The following is a 22455-nucleotide window of genomic DNA, read 5'->3' as shown; positions in this document are numbered from 1 at the left end:
CGTCACACATAATGTACACACACTCGCTCCTCCACACCCACACCTCTTATGGTCACACCCCATTACACAGTCCCACATGGACACACATACATACGCCCTCACAGACACACACACACACACACACTCACGGGCTCTACACTTACGTGGACACACTCTACAGTTACACCTAATTGTCACATATACGCTACTACAGAGCTACACAAACGCACACCGTCACAATGCATTTACACACACACACATTTGCTCACTCTAACCTCGAGTACACTCACTCACACCCCCCCACACACACCGCTGGAACGTGCGTCCTTCCCCTGCGCCTCCTCCAGCTCAATACCGGACACATGCACATCAAAACAGCTTAGATGGACGCGTCCTGGTTTGGCGCAATCGATACTTCCTCAGATCCATTTTGACTATGAATTTGTACCATTTATTATTTATGTTAATTAATACCTCTAGTCATCATTCCTGAAGTTATCCCTTGATGTCTCTCTGGCCCACGGGGATCTAAGTGCCATGGGGACCTGTCATCTGTCCTGGCTCTGGCTGGGTTCCCCACTGTCTTCTGAGCGCTCAGCACAGAACAGGTGTCCAGTCAACACTGGGGAAAAAGTGCCGGGAGTTGAGTGACCTTGTCCTCCCACTGACAACACTGTGAGTCCCAAGTTGCCACAGCCAGGAGTCCGCCATCTCTGGGAAGGGCTGGGGACGTGCACCCTGACCCCTCACCCCCTCTTTCCCATGCACTGGTGACGTCATGGCAGAGGAGTCTGGGGGAGGGGCTCAGGGAGCAGTGTGAGTGTCCCTGTGGTGTTGGGCACATCTCAAACAGATGCCCCTTCCTCTGTTCTGCAGATGCCAGCACTTCACACTCATGTGGATGTATCCTGGCCTTCCACAGATGCTGAGACAGCCGTGGGTCTGCCCAGCACCCACAGAGCTCCAGAAAATGCTGAGCAGGAAGAAGGGCTGCGTGGGGAGGCAGGAAGGCTGGGGGTGCCTGAGATCTGGGGAAATAGCCAGAACCTCGGAGGGCCTATGAGGAGCTGGGACAGGGGGTGCACGTGTGAGTTGAGCCCTTCGAGACCCTCTGTCTTTCAGGGCTGGACCTGGGGAAGCCGGGCTGAAGCTCAGGGTCGGGCAAACAGAACCACAGGTGCTGCCTACGTCCTTTCCCTGTAGATCCTGCCCTCGAACTAGCCCAAGACAAAGTACCACACGGTGGGTGAAGTGAAAGGAGAGGCAGCTCCGGGGCCACCTTAAGGGACAGCGGTCTTCTAGTTTGCAAGTGCCCTCATGCTCTTGCAGTGAGACTTACCAGAGACAGGGCTTTCTAGTGTCAGTCCCATCCTGGTTCAGAGGGCTGGTCCCAGCTAGCAGGGATGGTGTGCCTGGAGGAGATGAGTGGGCTTTAGACTTGGCCAGATCTAGGTGGGGATCCAGACTCAGAAAAGCCACTGTCCCCTGACCCCTGGGTCTCTCTGTACAGCCCACCTCCTAGGGTCAAGGTGAAGGATAAAGTAGACAATCCTCGCTCATGCAGAACCTAACACACAGTGGGTACTTATCATTAACACAAACCCAGGCCAAGCCTAGGGCCATGGGAAGTAATGTCACTTTCAGCAGGCATCTAGGGGACCCATCCCCAGGAAATCACCTTCAGGGGCCTGGCCACTTAGTGAGCAGGTTAGGGCTCTGGCCTTCGTCCTTTTCACATGAAATGAGAAAGATGTGCAGCTCAGCACATGTTCACAGAGCACTCATGTCCTCATCACCAGGACAGTGTCCCTGCCATCAAGGGGGTACTCTGGCCAATGAGGTCTGTTGTGTTCCAGGCACAGGGGGTGATGGTGTTGGGAGATGAGACGGCACCTCAAAAGTTAATATCTCACCTAGATATAAACTCAATAGCCTGATAATTATCTGATGACAAAGGAGGTATGGATGGCCGTAGTGCATCCCAGGGGGCAGAATGTTTTGTGGAGACCAGGAATGCACGGCTGGGAGAGGCCCCTGTGGCTGACAAGGCAAAGGAAAGCTTCTTCCAGGAAATGGAAATTCGCACGGGGTCCTGCTGTCTGGAATCCTACCGTCTGGCAGTAAGCAGGTCACGAGGGCTACCTTGCCTGGCCTCAGTTAGAGGGACTAGAAATAAGCTACCTACCAGGTGCCCTGGAAAGGGACGACCCCTCACTAGGCTGGGTGAGAGCCCATGGCAGTGAGTAGGGAGAAGGCAGGGGTGTGGCTGGGTAGGAGGCAGTGGCTACTTTAATCGGACACTTCCTGTGCCCTGAGCTGGCCCCAGTTTGTGATGGATCACTCAGCCTGGCCTGGCTGATCATTTCTCAAAAAAGAGAACTCAGTGTGGTCCGAGCTCCTGCTCTTCTGGTCCTTGCCCTCACTGCCATTCACTGGGAGTGGCTGGAACCACCTGCCCTGTGCCCTGCTGGGAGCACCTTTGGAAGTCAGAGTGATGGGGGAGGATATGGCTCTATGTGGCTGCAGGGTTTTCTGATGTCACAAACCATCTGGCCTTTCCCTGGGGGTGTTGCAAGGTGAGGGTGGGGCTAGTGGCTTGAGAGTGGTTAGAGAGGTTCACAGCTGTCACTCCCCCATCCCCACTCCTGCTCCATCTCACTGTCCAGGTTCAAATCCCCTTTGAACCTCTGTACTCAGAACACCAGTCTCACGTGGGACATCTGCCAGGGTGGGGCCTTAGGCAACTCTCCCAGCTTTGGATTCCTGCTCTGTGAAACACACAAAATAGGCCTCCCACACAGGGGTGGCCAATGGTGGCTGAAATGAAACTGTATAGCACTTGTCATAATTGGGGCCCAACAGGCCTGACCACCTGTCAGGGTGCCAAGAAGCCCAGTATGGAGGGAGCAACACAGGGACCCTTTCCCCAAACTTCTCATCCACCCCTACCTTCCCAGGCCTGGAGCCTCCCACAGCCACAGCCCGACCGCGGCCAGGAATATCAGGGCAGTGCGACCCTTCTCCGAGTGCCCTGAGCCCCAGAAAATATACGAGTTCAAAGGGCACAGGGAGTAGCCCACCTGGACCCGACAAGCCGAACTACACTACCCATAGTTCTCCGGGCTGGCCAAAAAGGAAATGTCGTTTATGCAAAGAGAGGCTCAGCTCTCCCAGCAGCTGCAGAGAGAGAGAGGGAGAGAGGGGGGAGGGGGAGAGGATTACTAGGGGAGGGCGGGCGGTGTGCAGGGAGCGAGGGTGGAGAGCTGGGCGGGCGGGGAGGAGGAGGCGGCGCCCGCCGCCGCCGCCTGCGGACCTGCATCCCCGCGGGGCCGGCGAACCGGCGGCGGTTCCTGCGTGCGCTGCGCTCCCGCCGGCTGCTGCGGGCGGACGCGGGGCCAGGCCGGCGCAGGGGCTGAGTTTCTGCAAAGTTTGACCTGGTTGCCTTTCCGATGCTGCAGCAGAGCGAGGCAGCGCGGGGCGCGCCAGGTGGCTGCGGCGCGGCGGCGGGGCTGAGCGGGGACAGCACGCTCACAATGATCGTAAAATAAGGGAGGCGCGCAGGGTGGGGGCGAGAGCGCCCCGAGCCTCAGCCCTCCGCCCCCGGCCACCCCGAGCGGCCCCGAGCTAGGAGGACGTGGGGGCCGGGGGCGCCCACGCCGGCCCCAGACCCCAGTAGAGTCAAAGGACACTGCCCGGGGTAGGGACTGGGGGCGCCCCGAGGACGTGCCTGCGGAGGGGTCAGGGGCGGCCGGGGCACCCGGATTGGCCCGAGGGGCAGGTGAGTCGTTGGCGCCGCCCGGGTGGGGGCGTGCGCGGCAAAGTTCCCCGGCGGCGGCGAACGCGCCCGACGCGCGGGGACTCGGGGCCGCTCGGGCTGGCAAGGGGTTGAGGGGGACAGAGGTGCCCGATGCGGTGGAGCTAGGGCACGGCGCCCTCCGAGGGTCAGGGGATCCCTGCCTGGGAAAGGGCGCGCGCCCGATCGGACCAGCCTGCGGGGGTGACACTGCGCCCCCAGTGGGTCGGAAGGACCCGGCTGGGGAAGGGGCGCCGGCAACGAAGCGGTGGGCGCAGTGCCAGGACCAGCAAGTCCACGCGGCCCACTGCAGTGACAGCCTGTCGCCCCCCAACCCCCGCCCCTGGGTCGGAGGGTGTCAGCGAAGATGTCACCGGCGGCGATTATTCGCTGGTGCGCGCGGTCGTTTGGCTGCCACTGACGGGGCGGTCGCGAGGGTGGAGGGGGGCGCCGCCTCCGGGGAGACCGCCCAGAGCTGTGCTATCAGCTCTGCAGCCCGCGCCCAGCGCACACTCTTCGTCGCCCCGCGCGCCCCCCGTGGCAAAGTTCGGCTCAACTTTGACGCGGGCCTTGACGCCCTGTCCCTTCCACCTCCCACCAGGTCCTCGGCGGCCGCGGCGAACTAGGCGGCGGCTCCAGTGCAGCCCCGGGGACCCGTACAGCGGCAGGCGGCGACAGTGACGAGGGGACGCGGCGCGCCCGCGTGGGGGCGTCGGCCCGTGCCCGCCAGTGGGCGCCGACGGGGACTCGTGTTGCACCGTACTCCTCCGGGACCCCGCGGGCGGCCCGAGCCGGCTGTCGCCTCCAGGAAGCCGCGGGTCGGCGCTCGACCGGGAGGACGCCCACACCTCCGCCGACCGAACACAAACTGCCCTTCCATTGATTCGGCCCCGTTGGGCGAGCGGCCGGGTGCGTGTGTCCTGAGCGCGTGCGGAAGGCAGGAGGGCAGGAAGTCGGTCTTCTGCAGCGAGGGTGGCGGCGCCGCGTTGGGGACAGAGCCTTCCTTATTTATGTGTCTGCCGGCATTCACCTTCTTCAGCGGAAGACTTCAGGGAGCGTCTCTGATCTGCGTTCCCCGCGTGTGAGGCACGGAAGGGCTGGATGTCTGAACAACATGCTTATCCATTAACATCCAAACTTTTCTTTTTTTAATCCAAAGAATATCGGTGATTTTTGTCCACTGCCAGCAGAAGAAGAGCATACCCAGGGCCCTTGAAATGCAGCAAAATCCTTATTTATAAACAGACCCGAGGTAGTGACATGCAAAAGCCCCCTCCTCAGTGAATTTTCTATCCTATGGATATCGGTCTTGAGAGTTGAGATTGGAGAGCAGCACTGTCTGCACTGGGTCCGGCAGCCTCCATCCCTTCAATGCCCATTTTTCTCTGGGACTGCTGGCCTTCCCTGGAGATCACAGTGGTACTGTGTGCCATGGGCTGTATTCAGAGCATCGGGGGCAAAACCAGAGTCTTCCGGGAAGGTATCACGGTGATTGATGTGAAAGCCTCTATCGACCCCATCCCCACCAGCATTGATGAGTCCTCCAGCGTGGTGCTCCGCTACCGGACACCCCACTTCCGTGCCTCCGCCCAGGTGGTCATGCCGCCCATCCCCAAGAAGGAGACCTGGATAATTGGCTGGATCCAGGCATGCAGCCACATGGAGTTCTACAACCAGTATGGGGAGCAGGGCATGTGAGTACTGCTTGGGGTGGGGAGCTTGGAGGGTTAGAGCGGGGCCTCTGCAGGGGCAGAGGGAAGCTTGAGGCACAAATGGAAGTAGCCTCTGAGTTCTCCCTGGCCACATGACCTCCTAGAGGGTTTGCCAATTGATTCAGATTGGGGTCATGGCTCTAGGATCTTGCCTCCTTCTGCCCCTGGCCCCTGGCCCCTGGGCTTCCTTTGTCCTTCCCTGCAAGGTGCTGAGAAAGCAGAGGAATATTCCACCAGCTGCCTCTTTGGCAAAGCAAGCATGCTGTCTGGTCATCAGAGAGGCCAATTCTTGGCCCCCCACGCTCAGGCCTCCTTGACCCCACGTGGTGGATACTTGGGGAAGTAACCCGGGCCTCTGAAGCCTCCGGAGTTATTTGCACAGTGCTTTGTGGTTGGGTCTGAACTTGTCTCTCCGGTGTTTTCAGATGCACAGCAGAACCTGGGGAGGGCTTTACTATTCCAAATGGAGTTTTGTTTGAGAGCACAGCTTGTCTTAGAAACCTGGTTTGCTTTGTGGTGTAGTTTTTTTTTCTCTCCGAGGCAGGTGGCCACTTTAATGGACATCAAGTGTCAGTGTCCAGAAGGCTCTGGCAGGGCCCACTGACCTCTTCTCTCCAGCGTGGCCTCCAGAATGTTCCCAGGATAATGCAGATCTCGGGGCAGGACACTGGGGCTTCTTTTTTGACATGTTCCCTGATCCCAGAGATGGTCCTCCTGGGTGTGAAAAGAGCAGTGGTAGGCGGAAGGGCAAGTGACTTAACTCGAAGGGCCACTCTATGAGAGGGTGTTGAAGGTGGCCATTTCCGAGGCACAAGGACCTTTCTGAGAAAGCTAGGTAGGCCCTGACCCCCACGACTGGCTCTGGACACTGTCCTGTAGCCTCTCTCTCAACGTCCACTCTCACGGGTCTGCAAGTGAGAACAGAGAGGAGCACTTCCCCAGGAGCTGGAACTTTTCACGGATTTAGGAACATTCTGGGCCACCTGAAATCAGAAGGGGTAAGGAGGGGATGGAGGGTTGGGGGGGGGACACCAAATCTTATGGCTTTTCCACTTAACGACTGAAGTTATAGGGAAACAGGAAGGTCACAGTAAAACGTAAAATGAGGGTGTAACCATGATCTCCCCAAAGAGGTGTCGGGGGGCCCATCTAGACCCTCATCGGCTCCTCTGTCAACCTGATTTCCACGCCCAGGCCCTAGGCCTTTAATTCCCCAAAGTGGCTACTAATCCAGGCCGGGGGCTGACTTTCCATTCAAAAGGGAAACATGAATGGGAGTGATTTGGTGTGGACCTTTCCTGAGAAACCTTAAGCTCGAAGCCTTCTCAAACTTTGCAAGGCATCCGGGACAACCGGCAAGAAACTAAGGCTTTCCTGGGGTTTTGGGGTTAAGTCTGTGTTCTTTCCTAGAAGGGACAGGGTAGGCGGAGGGTCCTTAAGAACTTGGGAAAGTATGAGCACCAGTTAGAAAGCCCTGGAGCATGAAGGGGACTGAGTTCCGATGAGATGGACGCGGTGGGCAGTGGGGCGGGGACAGGCCCGGCTGGGGGCCTCAGCCTCACCATCTGTACACAGGGGTTTCAGCCTTCAAGTCCTGATGCTCCATTTAGTGGCTCTGAGTATGTCCAGGCACTACTGCTGGAGGCAGGCCCAAGTCAGGAGACCTGAGATGACCTTTCTGTTTGTGTGCCAGTCCTTGGTTCCTGGTTAAAGGAACCCAGGGCACATCTAGACTGCAGTCAAGCAGACCCGGGAGGGAGTCCAGGCTCTGCCACTTTCCAGGGTGTGACCTGAGCCACTCTGACCCTTGGTTTCCTCATCTGCAAAGTGGGGCCAGTCATAGTCTTTGCGCCATGCCTTATTGCGAGAATTATGGGAGACATTTGTCAAGCAGTCGGCACTACGCCAGGCTCAGGGTACGTTACAATACTTAATGGAAGCGGCTTTCACCTTTAATGTTTTTATACCGTGATTATCATTCTCAGACGGGGAGTAAGCGATGGGACGAGTAATGAGTTGAGAATCGTGGCTGAAACCACATAATTCGGACAGATGTAAATGACTCCTTGTATTGAATTTTCTCCCCAGCCCAGGCCTTCCTCTTTTACACAGGACCACTCCCTGACTTGAACATTTTTTAAATAGTGCAAGTCATGAATGATTGGTGTTTTCAAGTGTCGGGGGCCAGTTTCCCTGCTGTTTCCCTTTGCTCCCTCCCCTTCTTGGGACGCCCCTATGGGCACAGGACCCTCTGTGTCCAGCATCTCCTTCTCCTGGGTCTGTAATCCTAGTTGGGAGGGGACCGGCCCCAGAAAAAGGGCAGAGTTTCAGGGTCCCTGTGAGGGGCAGTGTGGAGTGGTCCTTAACGGGCTCAGGCCCCGGGGCAGAATGACTGATCAGTGCTGGCTCTGGGGCCTTGGAAAGTCACCCCTCGGGGGTGCGGTTCTGTCACCTGCCCCTGGGGATAACGACAGAACTCCCCGTAGGCTGTGTGAGGAGTTGGTGACGGGACAGGTGGAGGTGACGATGACTGTGGCAGAGATGCTGGAAGCTGCCTGACTTACTATTAATCAACCGATCGTATTAAGAAGCTGAATTACCGCACAGCACCGTTCCTCGAGACACTTCCTCGAGACGTGTCCTCCAGTTCGTGTTTCCTCCAGTCCGGGGGCAGAGCGCTACATTCAACCGGTGGCCCCCCGGAAGTGAGAAGGGCTTGTTTAGAAAAAACCTAGAACGTAAGATGAACTTAAATGAATGTGATATAAAAGGCCCTTGCCATCTTCCTCACCCCAGACTCCTTTGGGTCATAGTTTTGACCCCTGTGACGTGAAAGTGAGGAGTGACGAGCCAGCGGGACTGACCAGATACCTGCAGCTGCCCAGGGCTGTCCCCCAGCTTTGCCCGGACCCGAGGCTGCCCCTGCGATTGTAGGGTATTGAGTAGTATCTCTGGTCTCTACCCACTTGATGCCAGGAGCCCCCCAACCTCCTGTTGTGACAACCACAAATGTCTCCAGACATTATCAAGTGGTCCCTGCGAGGGGTGCCAAGCCACCCCTGGTTGAGAATAGCTGGACTAGCCCCAGACAATTTGAATTATTAAAATGAAACCCACCTACTAGGCTTTAGTGGCTCAGGGAGGGGAAAGCCAGGTGGCAAAGGTTAGGGCTTCTGTTCTTCACAAATGGGTTTGCATTCAAAATATTAATTCCAAATACTAAACTGAAACCCATAATGCCCCAAACGTTATCCCTGCTTGAAATTAATATCTAATCCAGGAGAATTTATTAGAATGACATTCTGGGTTTAAAATATTTTAAGTAGAACAACAGCACCCAGCTCTTACAGCTATAAAGTGGTGAGTTTCTCTGTGCCAGCTCCAGAGGATCCTATATTGCTTTGGGTCCAACCCACATTGCTTTCAAAGCCACCCCCCAAACTGTTGGAGACACCTGTCTCTACAACCCCATCCCCCGCAATTCCACAACCACCACCTATCAGCTGGCTCAGCCTTCTAAGTGACAAGTCACAATTTCTCGGTGGTGCGGGAGATGCTTCACGTTGTCCCTAGTTTGCCCTGCTCTGGAACCCCCAGGGAATCTGGCCCACGGCCAACACCAAGGCCCAGGTCAATTTCTGGCTCAGGTTTCTGCCAAAGGGCAGACTTGGGGGTGAAGGGAGGAGAGCAGCTCGAGAGGAGAGGGTCTGTCTGGGTTGAGTGCCACTTCCCCTGCCCTTGTCCAGCAGGGTGTGGATACCAGCTCTGCCATACACTGGTGCTGTGACCTTGGGCCAGTCGCTTAACCTTCCTGAGCCTCACAGTTCCCATCTATGAAATGGGAGGACAGTCCTTTTCCCTCATAGGGTTGCTGTGAGGATTAAACAAGGTGCGGCAGGATGAGAACCTAGTATGTGCCCAGTGCACCCTAAGACTCACTACGTGGCAGCTATCAGTATTATAACCACTAATAATTCATTATTATACAATGCCCAGAAGAGTCAGCATAAAGATTTGCCATATTACAGTTGTCGCTGCTGCCATCTCTTCTCCTGGGTTGGGTTTCACGTACCCATGATCAGTGTGAGATCCTTGGATGGTGAGATTTCGAGGGTCCTTCCAGCCAGAAGATGCAGTGACATCTGCTGTCACAGGATTATTATGAGGCTGGTGAGAAAGAGCTGGGCAGGGGTGGAGGGTCTGAGGCCTCAGGCTGGGGGTGCTGGAGCTGGGGTGATGTGCAGAGCTCCCTGGCTCCCTCTCCACTCTGTCAGTCCCCAAAGACTTCATCTGATGATGAGGAAACAGCCTCTGAGGCCTGAAGCCACTTGCCCAAGGAGGCGTGCTCTGCTCCAGTGGGTCCTGGGGACAGGCTGAGAGGAATGGCCCTGGTGACCACGTGGCCTCTTCCTGCAGCCGGGGCCTGAGCCGTGGGCCCCACACAGAACAATTGAAGATGCTGCTTCCTTTCTTCAACCGGAAGGCGGCCTCCCCCATCTGCTGGGTCCTGGCAGAGGCGAGGGCGGCGTGGGTGGGAGAGGGAAGTCCTTGTTTCCAGGCTTTGGGGTGAGAGGAAGTGGTGGGGGACTGCCCGGCCCAAAGAGAACTCCCCTTGGACTGGCCCTAGCCAAGTGATCGCCCCAACCCTCACCTTCCCTGTGCCAAAAACAAAAGCTGGCTGCTCCCGGAGACGTGCAAGAAGGCACCGACAGCCTTAGTGATCAGGGAAGTAAGAGATCCCTTTGTTTTTTGGATCGGATCTGGATAAAATGAAAAAGATCAGTAATGCCCAGCTGGCGTGGCACGGGGGCGGGGAAGGAAGACAGCCTCAGAGGCTGTTTTTGGGGGTACAGTTTAGGCAGCTTCTGGAAGGGGAGTCTGGCTGTATCTATGACAGTGTCAAATACACACGCCCTTTGACTCCATCGTTCTACTCGAAACTTTGAGCGTCTGGCGGGGTGCCAGGCAGGTAGTGGGCAGACGGAACAGATGAATTGACGAACGTGGGAATGGATGACGATCCAGGACATGGGTGGACTCCAGCATCGTGCCTAATTTCAGAAAGCCCGGGACCACTCAAGCGTCCAACAGTAGGGGCTGAAATTACGGTCTGTCTGCAGGGCAGTATATGACGAGGGTTCTAATGAACATGTACGACTACAGCTGCTTCCACGTGGGAAAATGACCAGATTGTATGTTGCATTAAAATAGAAAAGGTAAACTGTGCAGGGTAGAAACCCATTTTGGTTAAAAAGAAAACACCGAAAATGGGCACATGTACTGTGTATGTGCAGAGGGAAAGATCTCCCAGGATGTTTACCAGAGTACAGGGTGGTGGGTAACCTCAGGGAGGGCGGGGAGGGCAGGCGCTGACGAGACGGCTTTCGTTTCTCACTTCTTACACTTCTCTACCGCCTGCTTTAAAAAAAAAAAACAAAAAGAAAGAAAAAGCACAGTTTTTATAAAGAAAAACCAAAATTAAACCAGCACCGTCGATCTTTTTTCCCCTTCATGTTAGGCGCCAGGGGCATGGGCTGTGGTCTGGGTGAAGAGGGGCGAGGTGTGCAGAAGAGGGGGTGAGACCTGGTAGGAGTGGAGTTTGTTGTTTGGGGGAACCCTAGGAGCAAGCTGGGAGGGAGGGCACACCCTGGCCCCCTCCTGGGAGAGTAGGTGCCTGGTGACCCGTTAGGTGGGACGGGGCCAGCTGGTGCCGGCGAGGGAGAAATCAGAAACTGAGATCGCAGTCTGGTTGGGAGGGGCCTCAATTTCTGGAAAATCGCAAAACTTTGCAGAATTTGAACTTTTTGCACATTGTACAACACTGTAAAGTGGAGGAGTGGGTGACATAATCCCTCAGTGCCTGTCTGGCGCGTACGAGGGCACAAGAACCCCGGGCGGCCCTGGTCCTCTGGCCTCCAGCCCTTAACCGCGAATGCTCTTCTCAGAGGGCCCCACAGCGCCACTGGAGGGATAGGAAATGAGGTTTACATGGACTCGTTTAAGCTTAAGTGTAATTTTAATTTAAAGCAACATGTTTATTTCAGTGTATATTAGAAAATATATACAGAGGGTGCCAAAACAAGGTGTACACATTTTAAGAAAGGAAAAAAACCTGTGTTAATTGTAATACTCAATATATGCCCATCACAAAAGATGAATACAAGTCACGTGTGACGTCTGCAATGACAGGAGGTGCTCACAGTGGTTCCCGTCAGCGTCCAGACACTTCTGATGACAGTGAACTACTGCTTGAGCATAGATAACATCTCTTAACACGTGTCTACATTTTTTTGGCCCCGATATATAGATCTAGTGTATTTCACCTGTAATTTCAGAGACGTTTCTTAGGAAAAACTACATTTAGTTGAGCTTTAAAAAAAGTGCTTAATTTTAAGGAAAAGAAAAAATACAGGACGTGTAGACGGGACGAAAGTGAAGAAAGAGACCGGAAGTTCCGAGGCCAGGTGGGCTGGGATGGATGGTCTGGTTTCCAGGTCCAGAACTCGAAAGGGCCCTGACTCCAGCACTCACCCAGAGGGGAAGCCCCCGGGGGTGCAAAGGGCCCTCCATGCCCAGGAGAGAGCCCTGCCCCAGGCTTGCACCCCGCTGGGCACAGCCCAGGGGTCTGTGCAGCCAGGGAAGGTGTGCTCGCTCCCAGGCACACTGCTGGGCCTCGGGGCACCCCTGGTGTCCTTATCGGGCCAGCTTGGACTATCGGCTGGGCCTGGAGCCACAGGTGACCATCCCCAGCACCCGTGGGTGGCGCCCAGCCTCCAGGAAAGGCTCTCTGTAAGGCCTTCAGACTCACAGTCAGTCAGGGATGCTATTCAGAGCGTGTGTGTGTGTGTGTGTGTTGGGCGTGGGTCTGCTGGAGGCTGATGGGTAAGAGCGTATGTGTTTATACATGTGAATATGTATGCATATGCATGCAAATGGGTAAGGGACCACTGGAGGCTGATGGGTAAGAGTGTGTGTGTGTGTGTGTGTGTGTGTGCGTGTGTGTGTGTTGGGCGTGGGTCTGCTGGAGGGCGTGGGTCAGAGCTTGCTCAGGCTGTGGGTCCTGGCCGGGCGGATTCCTGGTTGTGCGACCGAGGGCCAGGCCTCTACCATCTCCAAGTTCCCTCTGTGAACGTGCCCTCAGCCCTGCCCCAGGGCAGCTGGGAAGCCCTGGGTGGACATCCGTACATAGGGGGCTCGGCATGGCTGATGTTCTCAGGGAACGAGCACACTGCGGCCGATAATGAGCCATGCTGGGAGCGGCAATTGCAGCGGCAGCAGCTCCAGGTGGAAAGGTGCAGAGGCAGCTTTGGGCGAGGGTCCCCTGAGCGGACCGAAACTAGTTACGGAGACCCCGCTGTGGGCTGTGGGGCTCCGGCCCTGAAGGGGAGACAGGGCAGGCTGCCCAGCCACTGATCGTTGTGCCTGATTCTAGGCGAGGCACCAGGGTAAGGCCTGGAGGTCTGACCCCTGCCCTCTAGAGATCGTCAACAAATGATCGTATGATTATTTAATCATCCCGTGCATGTGCCAGGAAACAGCAGGATGAGGACTGAGTGGCATGAAATTCGGCGGCCACCGGCCTAGGGTGGGCTTCTCCGGGGGGCTTAGCCATGAGCACTACTGACGAGGCCAGGAGGAGGTCCCGCTGCTGCTGGCAGGCAGCCCTGAGATGGGGTGGGGGTGGGGTCAGGGCCCCTTAGAGGAACTGAGTGTCTGCAGCCTGGGGAGGCTGTGTGTCTGGGAGCTCACGCGGGCCTCAGGCTGCAACTGCATCCAGCTCTAAGGGCCATGGGAGTCATGGCAGGTTTCACAGGGTCGGAGGGAGGAACAGTGCCATCAGATTTGTGGTTTTAAAAGATCACTCAGGCTTCTGTGAGAACATGGCAGGAAGCAGGAGTGGAGGCTAGGAGATCAGGAAGGGGTGAGGGGTCATGGCTGGGGTGAAGTCAGGTAGAAGGGGGGATAGTCTCAAGGTGAGAAAGAGTCAGGGATGCTGCCGGGAGGGTGTGGGGCCCTCTGCCATGGCTACTGACCAGGGAGGTGCCTCTGTTGTCTCTTTCATGGTTCTGTGGCCAGTGTCAGTGACAGGTGCTCTGCAAACGCTTGTTTGGATGACGTAAGAGGACGGCAGCAGGAACGGGGGCACTGAAGGACGCTGAGGAGTCCCTTTCAGACAGGATGCAGGGGGGCCCCAGAAAGCATCCTGAGGTCCAGCTTCAAGCGTGGACTTGCCTGCTGTCCTTGGGGTTCCCACACCTACGCGGATGTGGGCAGGAGTGTGACACGTGGCCAGTGGAAGAGCTCAGAAGGGCCCCCACGTAGTTCAATGCTCTGCTGTTGCCTCAGGTTTTCCCTCTGCACTGACTGGAGCGGGTCTCGCCCTGCAGATGAGAGGAAGGAAGAGCAGACAGAGGGGAAGGACGCGAGGGAGACCAATGCTTTCTGCTTGCTTGTCCGAGGATGGACACGACACAGCCTGGGGGCCGGTGGGACCCCAGTCTGTGAACTCGGGGCGCAGGGACAGGCGTGTTTCCGCTTAGTCCCAAAGTCCCCCATCTCCAGGTTGATCGGACAGTTAAGCACCTGTGTGCAGGCAGCTGCTGGGCGTCTTGCTTACCCCTTTCGGTGGCATCTGTGAATCAGAGCCTGTATTGTCCCCTCCGTGCAAACGAGACAGCTCAGTGTGTGCAGGGCTGCTGGTCTGCCTTGATGTCCAAGGTCACTGCAGAACAAACAGGAAATCTTAAAGGAAGAGTAACTGTATGGCATGCAGGCTTTTCAGTGCACGTAGAGTCTGCAACCGTAAGTGAGGTGGAAAAAGCTTCAGGTCCAATAAGTGGCAAATCCTAGCTGCTGACACCTCCCTCAGAGGGTTCCAGAAGTTTCCGTGTATTGCTGTTTACTGTGTACCAGGTAGTATACGTCAACACATTTCATCATCACAAAAACCTTGCAAGGTGGGTAGGGTTATCCATAACTGACGAGACAACGAAGCTGAGATTTGTGACTTGATCAGAGCCAGTAGCCAGACTGAGACTAGACCCAGGGCTGGTCGGTCCACAGAGGCTGTGCTCTTAACCATGTTCCCTCCTCCCTCCTCACTGGGGACACGGGGACCACGGGGACCAGAGCCAGATCATGCTGGCCCCTGATGATTTGAAAACAGACGCCCTTGCCCCTGCTTCTGACTAATACCTCACATGAGACACGGCTGTCTGCCAGCTCATGGTGGTCACCTGTCTGTGATGAAGCCAGGGCCTGGGCATCTGGAGGCTGGGGGTGGAGAGGAAGCCGCAGCTTGGGGTCAGAGGCGGGGAAGGGGGGGGGAGAGAGAGAGACAGAGAGAGATCATTCTGGTGCAAAGCCCCACTCCCCCAACAAGCCAGCTCTTAGGAAGTGAAAGGGGGCCAAGGAACAACAAAGTTCTTTTGCAAGTTTGCTTTCTGCCTTTTAAAATAATTTTTGCACGCAGTGTACCCACCTGAGAGGACAAAGTGAGTGCCTTCCGAAACAGGCGGCTGGCACACGCTTCTGAGGACCTCAGGGCAGGGACTCGGACCCCCTTCTTCTGGTCGTGGGGCCCCCCTGGTGGGGAGCTGAATCAGCAGGCTCCCCACTGCCCACTGCTGCCGTGGGAAGAGCCCTGGGGTCTCAGGGGCTGGCGGGCACTTTAGAAATGTGAGGCCATTTGAGCTGCTGCCCAGGTGAGCTCAAGACCCTGGGCAGGAGATGGCTTACGAGGCAGGCGCTACCCTAATTTGGGACCTTTTCAATGAAATAAACAGGAAACACAGGTGAAATAAACAAAAATTAGCAAAATCACGCTTCTAATCATTCCTCCTACAGTGCCTCCAATTTTGCTAACTGTAACATTAAATGATGCATTTCCGTGGAGGAATGCATTTTTTTTACTGTCATGAGATATACATAAAACTCACCATTTTAACCATTTTTAAGTTTAGGGGCATTAAGTACATTCACACTGTTGTGTAACCATCCCTACTGTCCATCTCCAGAGCTCCCTCATCTTCCCAAAGTGAAAATGTCCCCATTAAACACTAACTCCCCCTTCCTCCCCTCCCCAGCCCCCAGCACCCACCATTCTACTTCCTGTCTCTATGGATTTGTCTACTCTAGGGACCGCAGATAAGTGGGATCACACCGTGTTTGTCCTTTTCTGGCTTATTTCACTCAGCGTAATGTCCTTCCGGTCCATCCATGTTGGAGCAGGGGTCAGGGTGTCCTTTTCAGTGCTGGATAGTATTCCTCGGTGTGGAGCAAGGGACCAACGCTGTTTATCCATTCACACATCCATAGACACGGGTCATTTCCCCCTTGCGGGCGCTGTGCCTGCTGCTGCGTGAACAGGGCCGCATTCTGTGAAATAGGAGACCCTGGACAGCACCGCTGGCGTGTGTAGGTGTGCAGAGTGCTGAGTGCCAGGCGTCCTGAGCGCTGGCATCACAGGCGCCCAGGTGGAGCCGGCACTGGATGAAGTCAGGCTGCCTGGATCCCAGGCCCTCCTGCTTGGCCAAATCACCTGGGGAAAAGGTGCTGATCCCAGCTCCACTTCCCTTATCTGTCCAGGCAGGTGGATGTGATTGCTGATGAGTCTCTAGGGGATGGGTTCCCCAGACACAGCTGTGTCCCCAGCCACATGGGAGCAATGTCTTTAGAGCGACTTGGGACAGGCTGGCGCCCTCCTCTGAGTTATCAGCGTAGCGACAGTACTGACGACCATGGACTAGCAGCTCCCAACTACTGGCATGTGCTTTGTGCCCCGCCGGGTGCTGACACGGTCCTGTCCTCATTTTCCCAGGAAAATGAGGGTTCCACTGAACCCAGGAAGAGCGTGTGTGCCGAGTCTGGGGTCGTGGGAGGGCTGGAACCTGCCCGGGTCTCACACCAGTGAGGGGGCAGCTGAGACTCGCAGCAGGGCCGGGGGTCTGGAGTCGGAGCTCTGGACAGCCTGGCTGTCTGCTTCTGGCTCAGGAAGGCTGAGCCGCCTCAGCCTCAGCCGCTGGGAGTGAAGTTTGGGTTCAGTGCTGCGGCAGAGCGCGGGAGGCATCACAGAGGTGGCCCCGCAGCTGGGACTGAGTACGGTGCTGTGAGACCGGGTGGTTACGTGCTCTTGGTTCTACTGCTCCAAAGACCAGCTAACCCGCGGGGCAATTCTGGCTGCATGGTGCTTCCTCTTCTAGGCAGCATGAGCAGAAGGAAGGGCGGAGGGGGGCTGTCGGGGAAGAAGGGACATCTTGGCTCCCTGGGAGTCACAGGTGCTGGCTGCAGCCTGGCGGAGAGCAGGGAGCCCCGACCCCTGCGTGGTAGAGGAGACGTGAAGCTGAGGGCTACACCCAACGTGGCAGGCTCCTGGGTGCTGGTTTCTACTCCCCAGGCCCCAGTGCGGGGAGAGGCCAGAAGCATTCCCTTTCACAGGTGAGGGCACTGACGCTCAGAAGAGGCAGGTCTTTGCCGCAGGTCACACGCTGGGCAATAGGGGGGCCAGGAGTCATTCCCAGATGTGCTGCCTCTATGGCCACTGGGCTTGAAGCCTCCTGTCAGCCTCTAAATCGAGAGACAGACACTCACTGCTACCTGGGGGACGCATGTGGGCCAGAGGGGCCGGGCCTACCTGCACTGCCATCCAGGCTCATCCTGGCATGCTGTGTGGCCCCAGGCTCTCGGAGCCCACGGCCTCTGCCCTAACCAAGGTCACAGGTGGCCGTCCTGCCAGCTGCTGGACACAGGGCACGTCAGGCCTCTCCGTGACTGTTCACCCCCATCAGGCCCCTCATGTGACGTATTCCCTCAAGCGCAGGGGCAGCTGGGCTTCCGGAAGCCCAGCTGGGATCCAGCGCCGTCGCCTGTGGTTTGAGATGCTACAAGAGAAGGGGATGGGTTTTGAGGGGGGCCTGTCTGGGGAGCCCTGGTTCACCTGCCATGATGCTGGATGTCTGTTTACTGTCTGGCCCCCAGGGAGGTAAGCCCATGGACAGAGGGGACACGGAAAAGCCTTGTGGGTGGCTGGCGGAGTAAACTGGCCTTCCTGTCCTCAGGTCCAGCTGGGAGCTGCCGGACCTCCAGGAGGGCAAGATCGAGGCCATCAGCGACTCGGACGGGGTGAACTACCCCTGGTACGGCAATACCACGGAGACGTGCACCATCGTGGGTCCCACCAAGAGAGACTCCAAGTTCATCATCAGTATGAATGACAACTTCTACCCTAGCGTCACGTGGGCCGTGCCCGTCAGTGAGAGCAATGTGGCCAAGCTGACCAGAATCTACCGGAATCAGAGCTTCACCACGTGGCTGGTGGCCACCAACACCTCCACCAACGACATGATCATTCTGCAGACGCTGCACTGGCGTATGCAGCTCAACATAGAGGTGAACCCAAGCCGGCCCCTGGGCCAGCGCGCGCGGCTACAGGAGCCCATCGCCCAGGACCAGCCCAAGATCCTGAGCAAGAACGAGCCAATACCGCCCAACGCCCTGGTGAAGCCCAATGCCAACGACGCCCAGGTCCTCATGTGGCGGCCCAAGTACGGGCAGCCGCTGGTGGTGATTCCGCCCAAGCACCGGTAGCAGACAGGACGTCCGTGAGGCCAGACTCAAAACACGATACCGCTCGAGCAAACCCCACATGGTGGCCAGTCATTCAGCAAAATACAACCATTCTACCTTCTCCCACGGGCGGTCTCACTGTGCAAATGCCCCCAGGACGGCAGCCCCGGCCCTCTCGGAACCTGCTTCCTTGTGGCAAGGGGGGAGACCCCGCAGGGACAGATCAACCCCACACGCGCCCTTCAGTGTCCCCTTGGGTCTCCTTTCCTCTCCTTTTTCTCACAATTTCAGTCATTCACTTGCAAGACTCCCTGACACAACTGCTTTTTTAGTCCCCTTTTTTTTAAAATGCCTCTTTACGAGGTTCAGGGGCGGGAGGAGGAGGAGCTGATATGAGACTGACCCGTGCTGAGGGCCGGGCCTCGCATGGCAGCTCCCCCTCATCCACCGTCACGCGGCCTTATGTAGACTTGCTTTGCCAAACTTCTGCCTTAAGCTGAATTTAAAGAAAAAAAAAACCAACCTGAAACAGACAAAGAAAGCAGGATCTCTTTTCTACTGGACTTTTCATCTCCTGCCAGAGGTGAGGGAGGGGGATGGGTGAGGGATGAAAGAAAGACTAGCTGAGCCCCTCATCCCGTCTTCCCTTCCGTCCTCCCTCCTTGGTGTCTTGGGAAAGGGGCAGGGGCACAGATTTAGATCTGAAACCAGCTGCTCATTCTTTCGTTTTGGCAGAAACGAAACCACAGACAGATGAGCCCATTCTCTCAGCCCCAGGTAGAATGCCCGACCCGCTCCCTACCTGCAAAGAAGGGCTGAGAACTCTGGCTGGGGGTAGACCTGCAGGGGCTGCTTCTTGCCTCTTCCCAGCAGCCTTAACTTGCCGTGGTGGGTCTAGGAGAGAGGGAGGGTCCTGTGTTACAGGTGGAGCTGGGGAATTTAGGCATCAGTCAGCACCCATTCACGGTCCGTTTGCCGGCATATCTAAGTGTATGCTTTTCCATTTCCATCCACACTGGTCCTAAACGCTGGAGGGCCGGTCACCTTGACCCAGTTTTAGTTCAAAGGTAAGAAGAAAGGTACCCCCGTCCCTCCAGGCTCCTTCTCAGGGGACACCCCTCCCAGGTGCTCTGGGGGCGGGCTGCAGACGGGCGCTGAGCACCAGTGCTGGAGGTCGGGGGAAGCTAGTTGGGGGCACAGGGATAGGTGGTCTTTATCTGGGGAGGCAGGTGCAGATACCCCCTTGCTGCCTGTCCTCGAGGAAGTAAACCAGGGCCCAGGACTGGGGGATTAAGTGGACCCCAGTGTTGACAGGCATCAGAGTCACTCTGGAGGCTGCTCTGGGACAGGGGGGCCACTCCTTGCGGGCCACCCTCCCTCAGGTCCTGGGCCCTCTGGAGCCCTGGGACTGAGTTCTGAGAGATGCCAAGCTTTCTTACCAATGTTTGCCTTGAAGGCTGCTCGCAGGAGCTGTGGGGACGCCCCTCTGGAGCCCCCTTCCTCCTAGCTTGCCAAACCCACAGCTACAACACCTGGGCCCTGCATTCAAACCAATAGTAACCAAGCACAGAAAACAGGTAAGGAGAACAATCCATTTCTGCCGCACATGAGCCACTTGTAGGAGTCCCAGCTACAACATGGGAGGGCATAGGTCACCCGATCCTTGCTCTGCTCCTTTATGCACATGATACTGTATTTATTCAAGGGGTGCTTACTGTCCAGGCCATCTCCCAGGCCCTGCTCCTGATGGGAGGCGTGCAGCCATCCTGGAACAACTGGACTGTTAACAGCTTTGTGCCGGCGGCTGCAGCGTGGTGCTTCGGGATCCCGTCAGGCCCGGGACCTTCTCCTGGGGACTGCGGGTTCCCCCCTGGTGTGTACGGAGGCCACAGCCCTGAGTGGGGGGGATGAAGGGCCCCAGCTCCACCTGTGGGGCAGGGCTGCGGAGGGAATGGGTGACACGTTGGAATGCCTGGACAGGACCTGGCCTCTGGCCTCCTGACGGAGCGGCCCTTCTCTGCACTCAGGTCTCTCTTGCACTAAAAAGGAGACAGGGCCCTGGGTGAGGGGTCAGGAAGCTGGAGTTCTGGTTCTGGGCTGGGCCATAGCTAAGGGACTCTTATTGGGGCAGAGGGTAGGAGAGGGAAAGAGCAGTAGGGGTGGTCCTGAGTGGTTTGGGGGCAGAGTCCCCCAAACTCGTACTTTCTGAGTATGAGCAAGCCCTCCTGGCGTGGGCCAGCACTGTGCCCCCTTTCCAGCTGCCTCCCCCTGGGCCTACAGCATGCCTGGCCCCCAGCTGCCCCTACCCCGGGCCCCTTTCTCTCTGCCCATCCAGCCTTTCTGAAGACCTTAGAGAGGCTGTGGGTCCACCCAAGGATGCTGGACTCAGCTTGGGTCTGGTCCCTTGGCTGCCTCTCTCTTCAGGAGCACAGACCCACCCCAGGCTTCTCACCTGGGTCCCCGATCCCTCTGGTGTCCCCCTCCCCCGGTGTGGACACACCCCTCCAGCAATAAGGACCGTCCGTGGTCATGGAGAGTACTGTGAAAACAAACCAGTGCACTTACCAGGAGGCATAAGACTCTTGAAGAAAATGTAAAATGAACCTTGAAAAACAAAACAAAAATATTCACACAGAGAAATAAATGTAATTTTAAAGTAGGTCTGGCTAGGACCTGGATGTTTCTGAACGGCGGTTCATTTTGTGGTTGATGGCTCCATATTTCTGGCCGTGGGAGTGAATGTTTTTGGGAGCCAGGGGTTCTGGTGCTAAGGCCCAGAAGAACCTGGGAGGAGGCAGGCCGCTCTGCTGAGACCTCTGCTGTCCATAGCCCTGGGACCTCTGTCCCCACCTGAAGTGCTCCTGGGTGGTGCCCTGGGTGGAGGAGGGGTGGCAGGCTTGGGGGGGAGCTAAGATGGAGGCGGGGAGGGGGAGGTGGGCAGCTTGGCTTTTTGGCAACCATATCAACAGGGGTTAGTGTTCAGTTGGGCCCTTACCCACGGACCTGCAAACCTGTATTTGTGAGGAAACAGCTGCTAGGACAATGTCAGTCTAGAAGACGGCTCTATGCCATTCTCGGCCAGAGGCTGAAGAAAGGGGTCAGAGTACTGAGAGTTAATGCTGTCTTCTAATCAGATGTTCTTATGAAAGGGTGGGAGGTGGGGGAGCCTGGAGGTCCTCTGAGCGCGGGCTATGGATTCAAGGCAATGTGTGTGAGTTTGGGTGAGATTCTGAGGCCCTCTTACCTTGTATGGAAAACGGGGTTCTCCGAGTAACTACCTCGTAGCTGATGTGGTGAGAACACGCTGCTCTCCTTGGTTTCCAGGTGTTAACTCCCTGACTCCTCATAACAATCTGGCTGTTATCAGAATCCCCATTTCACAGATGAGGAAACTGAGGGAGAGCAGAGGGTGAGAAGCTGCCCAAGGCTGTGCATCTGAGAGACAGACCCAGGATTCGAACTCTTGCCCCAGAGCCCAAACTCTCAGTTTCGTGTGCTCTCAACCTCCACGTGTCACTGAGCATCCATTTAATGCCCAGGAAGTATTGGGATGAGAAGGCCCCATGCCTCTGGCTCACTCCATCCTGGGTTCCCTGAGCAGGAAATGCCTTTCTCACCCCCCCCCCCCGGAAGTTTGTAGTTTGTGTGCAATTTTCCCATTGCCCACAGTGAGCCCAGCTCGTTCCCCCTGGGAAGGGGCTGCCTGGTCAGCTGCAGCCCACAGGCTTGTCTGCCAGGGTGGGCGGTGGCTTCTCGGCACTGCCACGGAGCACAAGGGACTCACATTCACTCTGGGCATCGGGGATTTGGTTTCTTCTCTGGGTTTTCCACATTTCAGTAACCCAACGGCACTCTGCATCCTGTCTCCTGGGTCTGAGACACCACAGAGGAAATTGCGTAACAGGCTCCGCCGGCTGCCTCCATCCAGATGGCTTCTGGGTGGTATGGTTAACTGTTGTGGTTTGGCTTCTGATTGTGGAGTCGGCTCCTGAGCTCTGCCCGTGAGACACCACGGGGTGTGTGTATGTGCACATGCGTGTGTTCATAAGGGTGAACAGAGAACGGGTGCGGTCCTCGCCAATGGCAGGAGGAAGCTGAACTGGATCCTATTGGGATAAAGCCCAGGTCACCCAGACATTCGAGGCTTCATGCAGACATGCAGTAGAGCGAGGACGCTCAGATGGCAGCCTAGCCTGCATGTGGGGGTACCATTTGGGAGGGACATGTGCAGGCAGGGTGGTTACGAGTAGAGTGGTTTCCAAGTGGCATTTAGGCACAGTGGAAGCCCTCCAGCCTCTGAAGCTGATAGCAGGTTAAATTTAGAAGTCCCAAACTGTGATGAAACAGACAGCAGCCTCAAGCCAGCTGTCACAGGAGCCTGGACCCGGGAGAGCCGGCTGTCCGGCT

At 56.7% G+C, this 22455-nt stretch overlaps 1 protein-coding gene across 1 annotated transcript; it reads left to right on the top strand.

The window, feature by feature from the left end:
• Positions 1 to 3252: 3252 nt before the first annotated feature.
• Positions 3253 to 20721, top strand: FAM78A (family with sequence similarity 78 member A). The gene is made up of 3 exons (XM_081065514.1): positions 3253 to 3757; positions 4374 to 5466; positions 17541 to 20721. The coding sequence occupies exons 2-3, from the start codon at positions 5144 to 5146 to the stop codon at positions 18067 to 18069; spliced, it is 852 nt and encodes a 283-aa protein (XP_080921640.1). The 5' UTR covers positions 3253 to 3757; positions 4374 to 5143; the 3' UTR covers positions 18070 to 20721.
• Positions 20722 to 22455: the final 1734 nt, after the last annotated feature.

Source organism: Rhinolophus hipposideros (assembly GCF_964194185.1).
Source record: "Rhinolophus hipposideros genome assembly, chromosome: 11".
NCBI lineage: Eukaryota > Metazoa > Chordata > Mammalia > Chiroptera > Rhinolophidae > Rhinolophus > Rhinolophus hipposideros.
The sequence above is the reverse complement of the archived record's forward strand: the minus strand, read 5'-3'. Positions and strand labels throughout refer to the sequence as shown.